Genomic DNA, 19553 nt, shown 5'->3' on the forward strand with positions numbered 1-19553 from the left:
TCATTCTCTTAGTGATACTTCTATTTGAGGTATATTTCTGAAAACATTGCACCACTCTAATTGTATATGATCTAGCCATCACATCAATAAATATAGATGGCATCTGGATTTAAAGTATGGTATTGAATCTAACACATAACTAGAAGTGAATATAAGGTATGAACTCATTATATATGTAGCAGTGTGTTCTGAATGGCTGGGATTTGATAGAAGGATTGAGATGTTTTTCTTGAACTCCCTTAAACAGGCTGGCTATTACATATTACAAAACAGAGATGACATTCAGTTTTTGAGAATATAAGAGTGATTAGTGAAGGATCTTTACTGGGGAAAAAAAGTGAAACGCAGCATATGAAAAAGTATGGGAAAAATAAACTTAAATTTAAACCTTCTTTGGGAAAAGGCCTCTTATGACAAATAGGTTAACGATTGCCTGAATAACCAATTGTCAAGATAGTTATATTAGTGAAGACCAAAAGACTCAGCCCCAGGAGCAGAACATTTTATTTTATGGGTTTTGAAATTTCTCATTCGGAATCATGCTTGGCATAGCCAAGTTGGTAACTGAATCCTATAATCACTAGGTCATTGATCCTGATGAAAGCTTGCCTGCAATGCCAGATACGGAGAATTTTCGGGCAGGTTTGAGGACATTTGAAGAGTATTGACCAGTTTTTACTATAGCTTGCTATCTATATACCTGATTACAGCTTCAACCTGCTGTTCAAGGGCTAGTGATTAAACAAATGTATAATGTCTCATACCCACAACCACAGAAGGGAAGAAAGATCAGCAGACTTTCTTGTCTTAAAAAATTCACTTTTGGTAAATGATTATCTGTCCTCATTAAAATATTGCATGTGTTGTTTAGAATGATTCTTTCTTTTCCAACAGAAATTACGAGGCGCAAGGAATCCATCAACAGAAAAGATATGTTCGAATAGTATATGATTTTGTGGCAAGGAATGCCAATGAACTCTCTGTCCTAAAGGATGAGATATTGGAGGTGATAAACCATTCTCTATTTATTGTATGTGTGTGTTTAATATAATTATTATTTAATATTATGCCTCCTATCCACTCAAGATATGCTTAAAAACAAGGACCCATTGAATGTGAGTAATTTAGTAGCTGGACAAGTGCATATCAATCCACTGAGAGAATTCTGCACAAGAAATTCGTTGCTGTTCTGTGCCATTACCTGTCATCAGAACTAGAAAAAGTTAGAGCAGTAGAGTTTTTACAGAAGTGAAATGGGGGAGACTGGAAAGAAAAACACAAGAGAGTGTCTGTGATAGGGCAGAAGATGGGGACATATTAAATGCTAATGGCATTTATGGTGTCATTACTCACTGGGAATAGTGCATTAGAAGTCAAGCTGTAATATTCCCCAAGTCATCGCAAATTTGATGAGATGAACAAATTATCCAATTCTACCTAACTATCTAATTTGGGTTAAAAGAATATGTACACCTTCTTTCGTCTGCAATAAGAGAATAGTTACTTATTGTAATCAAACTGTCACCCAAAATAGTAGAAAAATGCAAAGGAATTGAATTGCTAAACTCGAACTGTACAATTTACACCTTTTTAAAAGTTTCTCGTAATTATGTACACAGACATGAGAAAAAAAAGGCATGTATACGAAAGGTGGGGTCAGTCAGAGAAAGCAGAGTTCTGACACCAGTCCAGATCACAGATGGTTCTTTCTCGATACTTTGCTGAGGATACAAGATTGTGGGATGTTGATTCTCAGTCACTGCTTGACAGTTTGTCTGTACACTGTCTCTGAAGGTAGTTTTCTGTTTTTCCTTTGAAAAAGATTTGCAGAAAGGACAGCTTGCAGAGCAAAGGTGAGGAAGAATAGCTAGCTACTAGGAATTTTCTTCTTCTGCATAGGCAAGAGAGGTGGAACCAGTGTCTTTGTAAGCTGGATGTTTCTGTTCTCTTGTCCATGCACCAGGCTGTAGACACCTCCCTAGTCACCAGTCATGATGAGCACCCCTGAACCTACTACAAGTGGTGCTAGTTGAAAAGCCAATCAAAAGCATTATCTCTAGATAGAGTTACCTTGCACACGTACGGGCAGTGCAGATTTGTCTGGAATTCTGCCTCACTGCCTGAATAAGGTGATGCTCAATATGTTTCAATACTTTTGCTTTTAAAAGTACAAACACTTTCAGAGACAGCTTCCTTAATTTAGAGTAGTATATTTTCCTATTTTTAATCCACAGTCCCCCCAAAAAGTTGATTTTACAGTGGGAAAAGGATCAAAAGATTTACTTTGTGGATGTCAAAATGGCAGAACAGCAAACAACCTCTATCCAAAAACAAAAGATAGAAAAACAAAATGTAGACTAAAACCTACCAAGAATCAGAGAGAAAACAGGCTTGGGGAGTTCGCAGGAGGGTGCAGGAAAGATTTTGGTCTGAACTCGATAGTGAGGCTAGAAGTCTGTCAACTGCCCAACTGAAAGTTTTGGTGCTGTTCCTTGAACCACTTTAAGATTTGCTGGAACATATTCAGTAGGTTGAGCACTGCAATATTTGCATGAGACCAAAGTGAAAAATTAAAGCGTTAAGCCATCAAGAGCTCCAAATCAAAACTGTTAACAATCTAAACAACTGACTCTCTCCCTGTAGGTAGTGGAAGATAATAAGCAGTGGTGGAAGCTGAAGAGCAAATTTGGAGAGACTGGCTATGTACCGTATAATATGCTGAGTGTAGTAAATATCGATGCCATCCCCGCCCAGTCTGACTACCCTTACAGCCAGGTAAATTATACTGCACAAGAACGTCACTCAAAGATATGGTTCAGGCTGTGCATTATTAATAATGTTGTTGTAATCAATAGATCATCTTTTATACTAGTCCAACTTAATCAATACTGAATAATGAATCTAATGTTAGATGAATTATTAGTTTCTTGTGGGGACCAGTGAGAAACTTCACAATAATTGTATGTTATATATTACTCCCTTTGCCCCCCCAAGAATACAGAATTTTTCTGCAATGAGGCATCTTGTTTAAATGCTCATTCTAGACATTCTCCCAGGGACAAGTGACTGTAATAGGATGTGTCATGGCAATTGCCTAATATATATGTATCTATACGGTTTGTTGTAGAACCATTATTTGTGGGGTGTTGGAGTTATGTAGAGTTTAGTATGTCCTACCTATCTATATTTAGTCACTTTTTATAGAAGATCTGCTTCCAGGGTGGAATCTGTGGTAGAATAAATTACAAAGGGAATTTGGGAGAGTTGGGTCTGGAGGAATACTATCATTTGCTTCATGCTTTCTTAAGGTCAAGATGGCATTTTGGTGGCACAGGAAAGTTCTGTATTTGGTATCCTGACATTCTGTCATCTCATACTGTACCAAAGGTCAATAATTCAGATAATATTGCTACAAAGAAGCTAATATTTTATCAACACTTAATTTCTTTAAGAGTGGCCAACGATACAAAGGAGAAATGAGTTCAAGAGGAACCGGGCCTAATTCACCAGGCTACACTTCACCTGGACCCTTTACCGGTCCTGGCCATGTGAGACATGGAAGCCATGAGCTACCAGGACCAGCAAACAGGCCCTACTCAAGAGACAAGGACCGTAAGTAAAAATAAGAGTCCATCAACTATAATATAAATTTATAGGAAAACCACATCGTAACATAAGTATCTCTTTAATAAAGAGTAGGTTTCACTATCATCTCACAGATGCATCTCCTCATTAATAATAATAATAATTAATGAGGCTGATGTTCAGGATGCACACCTTCCTACAGTGTGGAAACAACCCCTTCGGCCCAACCGACCCTCCAAAGAGCAACCCACCCAGACCCATTCCCCTATATTTTACCCCTGCACCTAACACTACAGGCAATTTAGCATGGCCAATTCACCTGACCTGCACATCTTTGGACTGTGGGAAGAAACCAGATCCACTGGAGTACGCAGACGCTGGGAGAATGTGCAAACTCCACACAGACAGTTGCCCGAGGCTGGAATTGAACCGGGTCCCTGGAGTTGTGAGGCAGCAGTGAGACCCATTGAGCCACCATGTCACTTGCATTGAGTGGCCTACTCCTGCACTGACCTTCCCATGTCTACTTTGTGATGAAACTATCCTGAAATAGTTGACATGAAAAACAGAGAAGCAATAACAACTACCTGATTTTACACATCTGACAGCAAAACATAGCCAGCAAGTAAATGTGCAAACTTTGAGTGCAGTTTTAAGTTGTGTGAAAATGATGCCCACTAGCTGTCCAGAGTTCTAAGATTTGCCACCAGCATTCAGGGTTCCCTAGAGGAACATTAAAAATTGGACAACTTATCTTCAATTATTTTGCTCACTTATTTGAAAGGCCAATCATTTTGATTTCAAACCTTAGCACTCTACCATCAAATTATCCCCTGGCATGTAGCTACACCATCCTTTCCTTTTTCTTAGTTATGCTCTGCATCCTGTCCCTAACTTGTTGCTATCCTGTCTCCCCTGCACAGGAGTAATGCTTCCTGCAGTTGAATAATCTAACAACACTCCCTGTTGGGGATCATGGTTTAAAAATGGTCACTTGTGTAAGAATTACCAGTGCTCATGAGATTGTCTCCTTCCTGAAAAAATAATGCCCAAAGGCAGAAAGAAAAGTGGCCAGAAAAATAATGTGATATTTCTGAGGTCAGACATTCAGCTGGGAATTTGCCAATACCCTTTGAGAAGTGAAAATGAGGGCTTGTCTTCAAGAAAGTCTTTGAGTATTTGGGCTTGGCATGGTGTCAGTCTATAGCATTTCATCAATACATCATGATATCAGGAATGAACTAGGCAAAAATGGCAATGTTCTGTTTAAATCTCCAAATTTAATAAATTAAATACACATCAGGAAGCAGTGGTTTATGCATAATTAAGTACATGTACTACAGCCATCATAATTAATTTTTCATGTGTTATAAATCATTGATACATAACAATGCCAAAGGAAGCTGTGCAGTCTATTGAGTCAATGCCAGCTGTCTGTAGAGTAATCCAGTTGGTCCCGTTTTCCTGCTTTATCATCTTGGGACCAATTAATCTGTTCCTCAGGTGATGACATATTTCAAAACATATGATTATTTAGAGATATAGACAAGCTGACTAACTTGTGCAGTCAATATAGTAAGATGTTTTATTTTGCTTTTAAGAAAATCAATTTTCTTTGATAGCAAAATGCTATGATGCAGCCTTCTAAAAACCTGTAAAGCACTTCCTATACAGGGCCTCATTTATTGTTTGCTGCAAGAGTCTTAATCATTTGTTGTCAAGGGTGATCGTCAGGAATGCTGTGGTACGTGCCAGTTTCTATTCTCTGCCACACAGCATGCTCCTGATTTCAGTAATGTCACCAGGCAGTTGGACAGTAGATTTGTGGATCTTTCACAGAGTAGGATAAAAATGTGTTAAAGTTTCATGAGGTATAATGAGCCAGATTGTTGCCAGAGTTTGTAGGTAACTAGGAGGCCAGGACATTGGGATGAGATAGGTGGAGACTGAGGTGCTACTGAGACATCTGGGAACAGGATTGGTTGCCTGCATATGGGGGTTATGGTGACTGGAGATTGGGAATGCATCTCTCCTTGGCAAAAGTGAGGACTGCAGATGGTGGAGATCAGAGTCCAGATTAGAGTGGAGTTGGAAAAGCACAGCAGGTCAGGCAGCATCCGGGGAGCAGGAAAATCGATGTTTCGAGCAAAAGCCCTTCATCAGGTCTGAAGCCCTCATTCTTGTTGAAGGACTTTTGCCCAAAACGTTGATTCTCCTGTTTCTTGGATCTGCCTGACCTGCTGTGTTTTCTAGCACTACTCCAATCTTGACATGCATCTCTCCTTGCCCTGGACAACACTTCAATCAGATCTGATTTCAAAGTGAAACTGTTCTTGCATCCGAGGCAGTTGCTCAGTCTAGATCATGCTGGTGATTTATTGACCTGATTAGAAGACATAGAGTAGAGTTAATAGACGAGCATGCAAATTGGATGGATTGACCAGTGTTCAACAGAGTTATGTGGGGATTCAACTATTCAGTATGTTTATGAATGACTTGTATAATGATTGGGCAAAATCTTGGGAAATATGATTGAATTTATCTTGGGATAATGTGATGTTATGCAGTTTAGCAGGAAGTGTACAGGAGCTGAATATTATCTTAACGGAGAAAGACTGTAAAAACAGACTGCAACAGAATAGAGCGACTTCGGACTCCTCTTGCATGAATCACAAGAAGGTTAGCATCCAAGTTCAGCAAGTTATGAAGAAAGCAAATGGAATGTTTGCCTTTATTTCGAAGGGGATTGATTTTAAAAATAGAGAGATTTTGGAAAAGTACACAATAACATAGCTGGAACATTGTGTGAAAAGTTTTGAGCCCCTTATCAAAAGCAAAATATACTAACAATGCAGGCAATCCAGAGAAGTTTCACTCCGTTGATACAGAGTATGGAGGGATCCCCCCAAATGAGGAGAGCTTGGGTAGTTCGGGCCTGGACTCATTAGAATTTAGAATAAGAGGCAAGCTTTTGAAAGATACAGGAACCTTGGAGGTGTTGACATGGTAGATGTATAAAGGTTGTTTTCCATTTTGGGAGACTCTAGGACCAGAGGGCATAATCTCAATTTAAAGGGCCATCTGTTTAAAACTCATGTGAGGATAAATTTCTTCTCCAAACCTGTTGAATTCGTTACCTCAGAGGGCTGTCAAACATGGATTATTAAGAATATTAAAGGCTGAGATAGAGAATAAGAGGATCATGGGGAAAAGGCAGCAAAGTGGAAATGAGGTCAGATCAGCCATGATCTCTTTGAATGGTGGAGCAAACTTGATGGGCTGAATGGCCCAGTTGTCCTCTTACATCATATGGGAATAAATTTGCCAATTCCATAATCATTGATGGCATAGTAAATAGTTTGTTTAGAATAAGGTCACTTTGTGGAAGGGTTCACTGTTCTCAGTGGTGAGTTTTGAGAAGATTTGTAGCTCAGGTTGAGGTTCTGGATGTAGGGTTTGTTCGCTGAGCTGGAAGGTTCATTTCCAGACTTTTTGTCACCCTAGTAGGTAACATCTTCAGTGGGCCTCCAGGCAAAACTTGCAAGTAGAGTTCAAAACAAATAAGTTTAGATCAACCAATTTGGATCAAGAAGAAAAACATTTTAGTGTTTTTGAAATGGTGACCCTCCTAAGAAGACTGGGCATTCTAAAGATTTAGGGGTCCATGTAGGAAAAGCAATTATTGATATGAAAGCATTTTTTTTAAAAAAATGTTGGTTTTGCTTTTTTTAAAAACAGACATAATGACACAGATGGATGAAGTGAATGATGAACTTTTACATTTAATAACTGCAAGCAAAACAAAACCACCTTCTCGCAATTTTATGGTCCCAAAGCAGTCGTCCATTCAAATACCACTAGGTTATGAATCTAGCTCAGATGATGTCAAATCCTGGTTGGAAGCAAAAAGCTTCAGCAAAGCGTAAGTAATGTTTTAACATGATTGCCTACTACGTATAAGCATACAAAATCCAGTAACTTTGTAACATAAATCAGCCCCATCTGCACTGTCCATGTGTTCAATTTCCACAAAAAAAAGAGATGTGGCATCAATTAATAACTGAAGGATAGCTTTGAAGTCTAACACTGAAAACAGTCAGGTCTACCTGACAAAAAAAATCCAACTCCTTGTGCCTATTCTTTTTTTTCCTTCTTTGTTGCCAGAACAGAGTCAGTACCCTAAAAACTGAGGAAACTCTAAATCTCCTGGTTATAGATATTTTTTAAATTTTACCCCCATACTCCCGCCTAACTGCGGTTGTGCATATATTTTCCCCAGCACCCATGTTGTGTGTGTGTGTGTAGGTGTGAGACACACTGAAAGACAACAAGTGTACAACTCTTTATTCAATTTCCACCACCAGGAAGAAAGGAAACACCCAAGTGGCCAGTGACTTGTGCCTATTCTTGGAAAAAGTCATATTATTGGATAATTTAGCTTTTTTCTAATGATGGCACCATATAGTTCTACTATAAACCACTGACTAGATTGCAAAGGAAAACTGTTTAGTGATTTTTATGTTTTATGGTCACATTTTTACTAGTAGATGCAACTATACATTTATTTGCACTGGATGGCAGGGGCTGTCACAGACAAATGTTAAATGTTAACAGTAATTTCTACCCTCCTGTCTTACAGTTCTTGGACAGAAAGCAGATTAATTTTTAATGTAATCAGTTGAAGGATTTTTTTTTCAATGACCTTAACTTGCCCTATTCCAATGAGATCTACTTAAAGATAACAGTTTTGAAATATAAAAACGAGCGAGTCCTTAGTCTAGGTAATATCAAACCTATATTTGGACTGGTATAGAGGGCTGGATCAAATAGCGAATCAACTTTGAGCAGTACTTTTGCTCCGAGATGGACCAAGTATGGAGTGCACAGGCAGATGGATTAATTCCACTGGCTGGCGTGCAATCTTACAGGCACCATCTATCCTCCTGAGAATTTTTCTGGAAGTAGAATGAAGGGCTACCCACCAGCAAGCAGTGGGTACCGAAGGGAATTAAATGCCCTTGTGAGGCCTATTGTTGACCAGTAGATCCTCCAGGATGTTGGGAACTATACCAGCTTCTGGAAGTCACCTCCCGGTAGGCCGGATTGAGGTCAGCCCTCCACAAAAACTTTACGGCCTTCCCATAAGCCTGCTCACAACTGCGCTACAGTCACTTTGCGGATGGGGTTCACCATTCTCAGTGGTGTCCTGGCTGCTGAAGGCTCAGGTCTTCACTGCTTCCGGAACATGCTCCTACGTTCTGAGGCTAAGCCTTCAGTGCTTCTGAAATGTAACATGAAGAATTATGTAGTATCATGTGATAAATATGACCTGATGTAATGTTGCATTAAATAGTCATCATTCTCTCATGCTTCTTTGGCCTTGATTTGCCTTGAACTGTAGATAATGTGAGGGAAATATACAGATCCCTTTAATCTGAACTCTTTTTTTTCCAAAAACAGGACAGTGGCCGGTCTGGGTATACTGACAGGAGCACAGATATTTTCTCTTAATAAAGAAGAACTGAAGATGGTGTGTGGAGAGGAAGGTGCTCGTGTGTACAGTCTAATTCAAGTACAGAAGGCTGAGCTAGATGTAAGGACTAATGTGCTGCATTCTACTAATGCCACATTTTTTCCCATTTCTTTCATCAGCTGATTTACTATAAATGATGTACAAAACAAAATTTCTTTCTGCATTTCGCAAGCTTGAGAAGGCACAGCAGTGAAACATTTTGGCAAGGCCTGGCAAACAAACTGTGCTTGGAGTATTTCTTCTGGTAGTATTCATGCAAACATTGACCAGTGTGTTCAAAGGGGATCACGATTATTTTACGAGTAGGAAAGGTTTAGCGGGATATGGGCCAAATGCTGGCAAATGGGACTAGATCGGTTTAGGATATCTGGTTGGTGCGGACATATTGGACCAAAGGGTCTATTTCCGTGCTGTATAACTCTGTGTCATGGTTTACTTATCGAGCATAGAAGGAATTTAGAAGTTGAGATCTAAATTGATTATTTTATCAGCTCATATAATGGATATCTAGCAATGTTAAACTATCTAAAACTAGATTTCAACTGCTCACATAAATGTCAAGACATGAAATGGACTGGCCCAAATCACAATTATTTGGGAAGGAAAGGCCTCAAGACCAGTACTTCCAGCTATAGACTCTGCTAGTGCCTATCTGATTGCAGTATTACATTTCTTTCTGATCAACATAAAATAACTCTTTTTTCCATGACAGTATCAGTAAAGGTAATACTTATACTGTATCCTCCAGTGAGTTGTTTCATTGTCCACCACTATTCATGACTGGATATGGCAGGACTGCAGAACTTAATTGAGATCTGTAAGTTGGGGGATCATTTGGTTCTGTCCATCATTTCCTGCTTAATGCTTTTTGGCATACAAGTAGTCTGGTAAAATCTTTTGAAAGCTTCACAATTATTACTCCCACATAATGGTACCCCCAGCAAATATTATCATTGTTTCTTCAATTTCCATGTTGAGAAAATGTATCGTGAGAGAAAATAAGAACAGATTTGAACAACAACTCAGCTCCAGGACATCTCTGCAAGAGATCTTCAGAGTAGTGTCCTCAGACTAGCCATCTTCAGCTACTTCATCAATGGCCTTCCCTCCATTATGCCATCAGAAGTGGGGATATGTAATCATTGGTGAACAATGTTCAGCACCATCTACAAGTCACAAGTGAGAAGTGTGATAGAACATTCCCCAATTACCTGGATGAATGCAACTTCAACAACACTCAAGAAGCTTGACACCACAAAGCAGCCTGTTTGATTGGTGCCACACTCCATCTACAACTGATGCTCAGTAGCAGCAGTATGTACTATCTACAAGATGTAGTGTGGACATTTACCAAAGATCCTTAGTCAGCCAGATACCAAACCCATGAACACTTCCATCTAGGAGGACAAGAACAGGAGATGCATGAGAACATCACCACCTTCAAGTTTCTCTCCAAGTCGCTCGCCACCCTGACTTGAAAATATCTTGCTGTTACTTTAATGCTACCAGTTCAAAATCCTGGAATTCTCTCCCTAACAGCATTGTGTGTCTGTCTACAGCAAGTGGAATGCATTGGTTCAAGAAGGCAGCCTACCACAACCTTCTCAATGGCAGCTAGGGATGGGCTGCTCAGCCCACATCCCACGGGCAAATTGAAAACAAAATCTCTTATGCTCCTGACACTAGTTTCAGACTGGTTCGGACTGAGCTATGTTGCATGCGCTGCCAACACTTACCAGTTTGTAGTTGGGTAATTTGCTGCCAGGAATCCCTTTCTTTGGCTGTGTCTAAGGGCAGACTTGGTTTGCAGTAATAGAGTAAAACAACTAGTGAGTTTCGATGACAAGAGGCCCATGTTTCCAACAAGACGTCATTTACTGCATATTAGTAATCAGTTCTAACTTAGTAAACGTTGTTATAGAGTCATAAAGCACAGAATCAGACTGGTTGGTCCACTAGACCAGCCAACCATAATTCCAAACTAAACTAGTCCCATCTTGCCTGCCTTTGGCTCATATATCTCATAACCGTTCCTACTACTTAACCAAATGTCTTTTAAATGTTGTAACTGTATCCACATCCACCACTTCATGTGGAAGTTCATTCCATAGACAAACCACTGTCTGTTTTAAAAAAAAAACCATGTAATTTTTTTTCTCCTTTCACCTTAAAAATACAGCCCCCTAGTCTTGAAATCTCCCAACGTAGGGAAAGACACCTACCATTCACCTTATCTATACCCCTCATGATTAGATAAATCACCCTTCATCCTCCTAAACTCCAGTGAAAGAAGTCCCAGCCCATCCAGCCTCTCCCTGTAACTCAAACCCTCCAAGCCTGGCAACATCCTGATAAATCTTTTTTAAACCCTCTCCAGCTTAATAATATACTTCTTATACCAGAGTGACCAGAACTGGACACACTACTCCAGACTAAGACAATTAAGAGAGATGTGGATATCGGTCTTCACCCTCTAAAATCTTATGATGTTCTGCCTTTTCCCACCAATGTCTGATTGGATAGAGCTTAATGCTTGAACATTAACCCATTAAGAACCATCACCTGTACAACAACCTACAGCAGATGGGTACTTGTCTCACTCTACAAAGGTTTCTGCTGGATCAGTATACAGAATTACCCAACCAGTATTGTATTGTCTCAAAACTGGACCATATATTTTCTCACCACCCATAATCAAGTTAACTTTTTTTTAAGAAAAAAGATGTTGATAACTTTATTCTCTCCTTTCCATATTCTAATTTTACAGAAGCATCGAGGAGATACAGAACTGGAAGAAATCATGAAACGAAGACAAGAGAGGATTGATTCCAGTCAATAAAGTTTCATTGCTGTTTGCTTTGCGATTGGACAATAAGACCAGAAATTAACCCTGTACAAATGGAAGGGTGGGGTCTCTTATACAGAATTAATAACAACTGATTGTTTTGTGTATTTTACTCCTGTTGTTTCAAGAGGAAAATTCCATTCAGAACCTGCGTGGCTTTCATACTGGTAGTTGGCCTGAAGTATTAATACGTGCACCATATACTTTTAGAAATATGAATATATATATATATATATATGCATGTAGCTGTAATAGTGGACAACTGTGGAGCATTGTTGCCAAAACCTGAAGCCAAGTGAACACAATATAAATGTAATTTGCTCATTATTAGTTGAATGGCAAAATGATAACTCTGCAGCAAGCTCCTGACCTACACGGATAAGCTGAGAAACTGCTAATAGGCAACAGTAATGGATGAATTGTGACAGTAACCTTGTAACGTTCCTATACCTGCTATTTTATTGGAGAGGGCTGGTATCTCTGCTAAAATGGAGATGTAATTGTTATGGGCCAGGCCAGGCCCCCTCAAAATGTTTCCAGACGATAGCCTAGACCTTAACATTTTGTATTTTTTTTAGGCAGATATAAAATGGATATTCCAGGGGTGATTCATCTGGTCAAACCATTCAGCTTTAAACAAATCAGAATTAATTTAAACACTATTGCTGAAACGTGAACAAAAGAAAACAGAATTTAGAATAACTAAACTTATTTGAATACCCAACTGCCTCTATCGCAACTTAGTGAAGGAGCTGATCCAATCTCTGCAACACCCCATAAACACACCCTTGGAAAAAGGTAAATCCAAACGTAGGTTCTTACAGGCAGGAGAGCTTTCAGAGAGCATGGAATCTCTGTAGCTGCTTCTCTAGGTCCCCAGCAATTTTTGACTGCTTGCTAAAAACACCTGAATTGGGAGAACTGGTCAGTCCCCTGCCATTGTTTTAAAGTAGACATTTCCAGACATACAGGAACTTCTGCCTTTATGACCCCTCTTGAAAAAAATTGAGGCCAACATAGCCTTGTTAAAGGGGCAGCATCATCAGACAATACCATATAAATTATAAACACTTGCCACATAGAATGCTGATATTATCAATAATGGCTTAAATATGAGTATTGACTTAATAGTTCAGTAAGTAACTTATAAATTCAGTTATTAAAGACTTAACACAAGTGTACAACAAGTTGCACACATAATAATGGTCCTAATATTCTAGAATATTAATGTAGTGACTACCTATTAATAGTCACTGCGGTACAGATGGTGAGTCTTGCTAAAAAGACTTCCTGTTGAAAATTTTAATCTTGCACCCTCCAGAACAGACAGATCTTACATCTATCTTGATGATTATAAGATGCTTCTGTTTCCAGCACAGCTGCAGAATAATGTTTGCATAGGCTTCTTGAAACGAGCATAAATCATAACACACCACATCCAAACAGACACTATACTGAGACAAAGCATTGAACTTTGTGTTTTATTCCAGCAATGAGGTTACCAAACAACGTGGCAGCAAGAGACACCCAACATGCATTTTGCAAGTTGGCCAATCAATGGCACAGAGCATGCTTGCTGACCAATTTAGGATGATAATGGTCTCCTGAAGCTGAAGGATCCAATAGGGGTCTCCCAATGTAGAACATTAATTGCCCCATCTTTTGAGCTGAATGGTCCAATACTGAGGTAAAGACAGCCTTCACCTCTCTACTGGACAGCCATATGTCAACTTCTCCACTGGGCAGCCAGCAACTACAGCTTTGGTCCAACAGCCATTGGTTGGTGAGCAGAGGGGATTGCGAGATGGATGAAGTGATATCCCTGCCCCATCTGCTTGGCCAACATTAAAGTGTAGTGTGAGACTTCACCTGCCGACCGAAAAACTCCACATCTTCCATTGTCTTAATAGATTTGCCACTACTTGCAGGCAGCCCTCTGTCCCCGGTATACCCTCTCAAATGGCTTGGGATGTGATGATGTCCGCAAATTGGCATCCTGATTGATCTTGTAAAACTCCAGGCTCATCTACCTCATCAGCCTTTCAAAGTTCTGCCCAAGTTCATTAATGTGGATACCAACTCAAAGCTGAAACAAGATCACCATTCAACAGACATCCATTATAACTCTGTTAGGTTTTTCATTTAATTATAATACAAATTCATATACAGATTCTCTATTCAGTGAATTAATTGTAATTCTAAGAGTAACTAAATGGATCCACTTCCTAATCATGTAGATCTCACATATCCAGTACATTCTTAAAACGATGCTCAATTTGAAACAATATCCATGGTCTCAGGTACACATTTGAGAATTAATGCAGTGTCCACTTTCTACAAGCAACAGTCAATAGTAGAGTATTGGTATTTTTAACCATGGTCATATATCATTCTGCTGTTAGAAGTTAACTCCTGGCTACAATTGTCAGTACTCATAAAAGTTAGTAAATAGCAGTAAGCAAATTGGATCTTGAAATATTTTCCTTTAAATATTATTTTCCTGTAAAGGTGTATATATTTGATTCTGAATTAAAATGAGCATCATAAATGGGGTCTCTGCCTAATCGATTAGAATTGCATCTGTTTACAGATGTTAGAAAATGATACAGCAACGGTAGAAAGAATTTTTTTCTCCTTTTGTAATCAGGTGATTTTTTTTTAAAATATTTTGTGTCAGGGATCCAAGTTTAAAAGAATTTCTGTTTGGCAGGATAATAAGTGAATCAGTTGCCACTCTGTTCCCATTGGACATGAGACAGAGTACCAATCTGGCTGCAATTTTCTAGTCTGAATCTGGTCCCAATCAAAGGGAAATGTAAAAAATTCACATAATATACTGGGAAGAGTTGGTTGGAGCATAATATTTTGCAGCACTGCAGTTGTAGCTTTGTTCCATTTCTATTCTACAATATTTTGTTGTGCAGTGTTTGCTGCTATTGCTAGATGCTATGGGGCAATTTCTCAATCCCAGGTCTGATATTACTTATTTTGATCATGTTAGCCCCCTATATATTCAAATGATATGTACTCCCATATCTAATGGAACGTAGCAATAGTATTGTTCTTGAGTTTTCAGAGTTACCCACTTTTTTTTCCTTTTCTCTCCTCAAGATTTTTCGAGGAAATCACTCAATACACAACTGTTACTTTCTCTTCCCTCGCCCATAGCTCAGCCTGAAATTGGATTGCAGCAATGGCAGGGTGAGCTGACCTTCATTCGCTGACCTTAATTCACTGACCATGATTTCTCTGTCCTCTCCTCATAGCTGTCATGCACTTCCCCTCTAGCTTGGACTGTCTGGAAGGTGGCAATAGGTCTCTGCATGTGGCAGTAATAGGTGTAGGATCCCAAACAGAGGAAAGACCTTGTAGAAACCTCAAGCTTGGCTCCTGATCATTTACCTACTAGGACCTCTGTTTCTGTCAAGACATACAAAGCTGCATCTTCATCAGGTTTCAGAGTTCACTTCCCCTTTGAACTCTGCTTGCAATTCTGACAATGGCATAGCCACCTTTACATTGCAGCTTTGTTCAGACAGACCAGCACTTTGAGTTTACAGATTTGTATGGTTCACACACTTGGTATGAAATATTAGCCTCAAATGGAACAGTTAGAACTTATCTGATTTCAGGAGATTATGAAAGGGGAGTTCAGCAGTTGCAAGCAAGAATTTGTTTTCTTCCCATCTTTTGTTCATGCAACACTTGCACGGTGTTCACTATATTTTTATGGTGTGAGCAAATCTGGTATAAGATTAAAAGGAAGTGAGTGGTACAGTTGATGAGGCAATAGAAATTGAGAAGAAAATATTTAGGAGGTATCCTTCACCAAGCATCTGCAGATAATGCTGGCCTTTTGAGCAGATTTATCTCTCAATATTGAACTTCATGTCAAACAGTGGTTTTACAGTGTACACTTAAGTTTTGTAACAAGTGCTTCAATTCATCATCATGTCTACCTTGTTCCAAAAGATGACCCGCAATAAGGTGCTACTCATGCACCAGGGTGGCAGGTGCTGCTTGACTGTACAATAGTATTATGAACCTTTTGGTACTAAGGCAGTTGTCATTTGAGGGTTACTTGTCTGGGAGTCTTCACCACATTAAGTTATGACTGCAGTTTTAATGGGCAGTCTGGTCCTGTCCTAATAATAAGATCAGCAAGCAAGGCTCATGAGAAAGACCAACTCTATTGCCTCCCTAAGAGGGCTGGTGTCATGTGTCATTCTAGATCTCTAATTTTTCAGGTGAGAAGACCTAATAGTTTTCGTTAGAACCAGAAAAAGAGCACATCAAAGGATTCGATTGCAGCTTTATCTGCAAATCCCCAGGGTCAGAGATCATTTATAACATGCATTTACACTTTAGAATTTCTCTTGAGGACAACAAAGGCAAACATATGTGGTACCATCAGTTGCTGCCCGCCTCGCATGCAGTTTTCCATAAATTAAAATTTCAGTTCCATAGTATTTATTTTGAATCTAATCCAAACTAGAGAATATTGGGAAAAATCCATGATTGTAACCTTGACTTCACCATCTTTCAGCAAGTTTAACTCCTAGCGAGCTTTGAGAAGATTTGTAGCTCAGTTTGAGGTTCTGGATGTAGGCTTGCTTGCTGAGCTGGAATGTTCATTTTCAGATGTTTCGTCACCCGACTAGGTAACATTTTCAGTGAGCCTCTGGACGAAGGTTCAGTGACCAAACCTACATCCAGAAGTTTAACTCCTCAATGAAAGGGCAGGATTGCAGAATTATGCAATCTCTTTTAAAATATGAAAGAGGTAACAGTGGTCATGATGATCAAGATTCTCAGTAATCACTAATAGACAGAGATTGCACTCATGACGTCATTTGCACAAGTAATTCAATTAAACCAATATGCCATCACATTATGAACACTCCAACCTCCAACATTTCTCCAATTCTCATAATTTCTGAAAATCTTAAAAATGGTTTTGACTCTAGATTCTGAACAATGTCAAACAATGCCCCAGTTATCACCAACATAGCTTCACTATTCACCACGAATCTGCAAATATCTGAATAAAGATTTGCTGCTGATATGGGCAAGGTTCAGATATCACTGATGTAGATAGATGTCAGAAGCCTTTGGTGCATTTGAAACTTAAAGAAAAAAGGAAGCTGAACTCCACATGATTTTTCAGTCTCTGAATGCATTTTATTCTTATTTTAATATCAAGATCTAATATACTTTAATGTCAAAATTTCATTGTTTAATTTTTTGCTTTTTTATTCATTAAAATAAACATATTTTGACATGCGAGTTCTAATAAGAGCATTGTTCTGTTGCTTTGTACATAAACATTTTGTCAGGAAAATGAAAGAACTTAAAATTAGCTTTGTGTAAAATGGACTTCATGTTTTTCCAGTGGTAAGTTATGGAGGAGTGAAAAGAGTTATGCAATAATTAACCAAGATTTTTCAAATCTGAGAATTCATTTTTTAAAAATTAGTGCTAATTTTTAGAACATAGCTCTTTTTATGAAAACAAGTCTTTATTGTAAACTGAATACATTAAATAAAGTAAGTGTATGAAGTTTTTCTTTCAAGTAATGCTATGTTTACTACTGTAACCAATGTCACCAAATGGACATTGGACAGCAGCATAAACACAAAAGAAACAAGTTGACAATCACAATGACCACTCAACCACTGTACAGTATATCTTATATATACTAATTCACTCTCCTCTTGCATTCCTATAAAATACTCTATATTAATCTTTCTCCAAATTGTTATTTAACAAGTTAGCTGAGTGAAAAATAGTGACATCTGGATGGGTCAAACCATATAACTCTTTGGATGTAATCTTTATCAGAGTGAGGATATTTCTCTCTCAGCCAACTGCCGATTGCACCTCCCTGTGCATCTAAATTCAGCCCCTCGTTGTAAGACCACAGGGTCATCTCCTGCTGGGGGCTCTGCAGGTGTTCTTGTGGAAAGATCACCAGATACTCTGAGAATTACTAGGAGAGGAAGAAAATCCTTCACTAAGTTAAACTTTTAATTGCAAATACAAGCTGTGACAATCTGATAATGGCTTCCCAACTGCCTCTGATTCTTGGGGCCACTACTCTTTTTATACCTTTCTAGGTCCTGCGCTTATCTGATAGCATTAGCATAACCAATCATACAAGTTTGCTTTGTCTTTGTAAACTAGTCATCTTCTGCCACACTGGTCTGCTGCTTGCACTTAACTGTCACATTATACCACCATCGTCTTTAACATTAGCTCATCTATCAGTGATTTAACTAGCCTATCATAATGTGTAACCATTATCTGTTACTGGAGCCCTGTAACATGTGCATGCATTACACCACTATGTTAACAACATAATGCCAAATTAGCTTGCATATATTCCATAGTGGTGACCAGGCATATTTCTCCACCTCTCGTGTGCGGAGCGGCATGCACATGAAACTGAATGGGCACCCTCAGATCAGCGAAATGCCATTGTCAGTGTTGCTGGAGAGGTGTAGGAGACAGTGTAGGCAATGGTCCCTCTGATGCATCCTCATGGTAATCCGGCAGCTTGAGGAGCTCTCAGCTGTAAGAGATGTCTGTGGACTCTTGGAGGGTGGTGCCCCTGAAAGAGGTAAGAGCTAGAAGGCCAAGTTGCAGCCATGGGTCAAGAGTGATGATTAATGCTTTGTTAATGTGTCCATTGCAAGGGGATGACAAGTGTTATTCACTTGGATGTCTGCATCCCTGTAGAAGTAGTCCCTGTCTTTTCCTTTCAGGGCAAGAACCCTTTTGTCAGAGGGAGTGAGGACATGGATGTCCAACAACCTACCACCTGTACGATATGACTCCATCCTATTTAGGATGTCTTCTGTAATGACATAGAGAGGTGCATGTGTAATTCACAAGTGGGTGGCACAGTTTGCTAGGATATGTGAGAGAAAAGTACAGAGGTGTTCGGAGGGAGTGAGGAGACAGCATGGAGAGCATATCTGGTTGGTGGTGTGGGAGGATGGAGGTGGGGAGCAAGAGCAAGTGAGGCAAGATGTGTGCAACAGGGAAGATGTCAGAATATAGGTATTGGTGAAAGGTGGGTACAGTGGCATAATGTAAGGTAGAAGAGAACAGAACAATACACTTACGCTGATGGAGCAAAGAAGATCATTGATCTTCTTCCTGCACTGTTGCCCAGTCTTCCTACCCTAGAAACGACACCGATCCAGGTAGCAATCTCTGACCAGGCTGACATGACATATTGGTGTAGCCTCGTCAGCCATTCATCTGGAAGAAGACCTTTCCCTGTTCCAGGACCTTCAGATCCCTCTCTGAGAAGCCTGGCAACACTATCACTTTCTCCACTGCCTGCTCTGGCACCTAACACAGCCAAACAGCACAGCTTGGAAGTGGCAGTCCTCCAGCAGGTTTGGAAGATGGCACAGCCATGAGGAATGCCAGTCTTAATAAGACCTCTTTTGAGCAACTAACTCCTCCAAGAACGGTGTGTGGTAAGTTGGGGCTGAAATCAGATGTGATACTTGTCCTGAAGGCTGAAACAGTCGTCAATGCAGCAAGTTTGCTCCAATACAGTGAGAAACTTCACTCAGC

General features: G+C 39.5%; 1 protein-coding gene across 1 annotated transcript in view; it reads left to right on the plus strand.

The window, feature by feature from the left end:
* eps8l2 (EPS8 like 2) overlaps positions 1 to 17447 on the plus strand; it is a 156854-nt gene extending 139407 nt beyond the window's left edge. Inside the window, exons 16-21 of the mRNA XM_060838846.1 lie at positions 895 to 1006; positions 2644 to 2775; positions 3453 to 3612; positions 7324 to 7507; positions 9046 to 9178; positions 11886 to 17447. Of these exons, the coding sequence (XP_060694829.1) occupies positions 895 to 1006; positions 2644 to 2775; positions 3453 to 3612; positions 7324 to 7507; positions 9046 to 9178; positions 11886 to 11957 (793 nt within the window). The 3' untranslated portion in view covers positions 11958 to 17447. The remainder of the gene's footprint in view (positions 1 to 894; positions 1007 to 2643; positions 2776 to 3452; positions 3613 to 7323; positions 7508 to 9045; positions 9179 to 11885) is intronic.
* The last annotated feature ends 2106 nt before the right edge of the window (positions 17448 to 19553 follow it).

The sequence above is a fragment of the Hemiscyllium ocellatum genome, chromosome 18 (genome assembly GCF_020745735.1).
Source record: "Hemiscyllium ocellatum isolate sHemOce1 chromosome 18, sHemOce1.pat.X.cur, whole genome shotgun sequence".
Classification (NCBI taxonomy): domain Eukaryota; kingdom Metazoa; phylum Chordata; class Chondrichthyes; order Orectolobiformes; family Hemiscylliidae; genus Hemiscyllium; species Hemiscyllium ocellatum.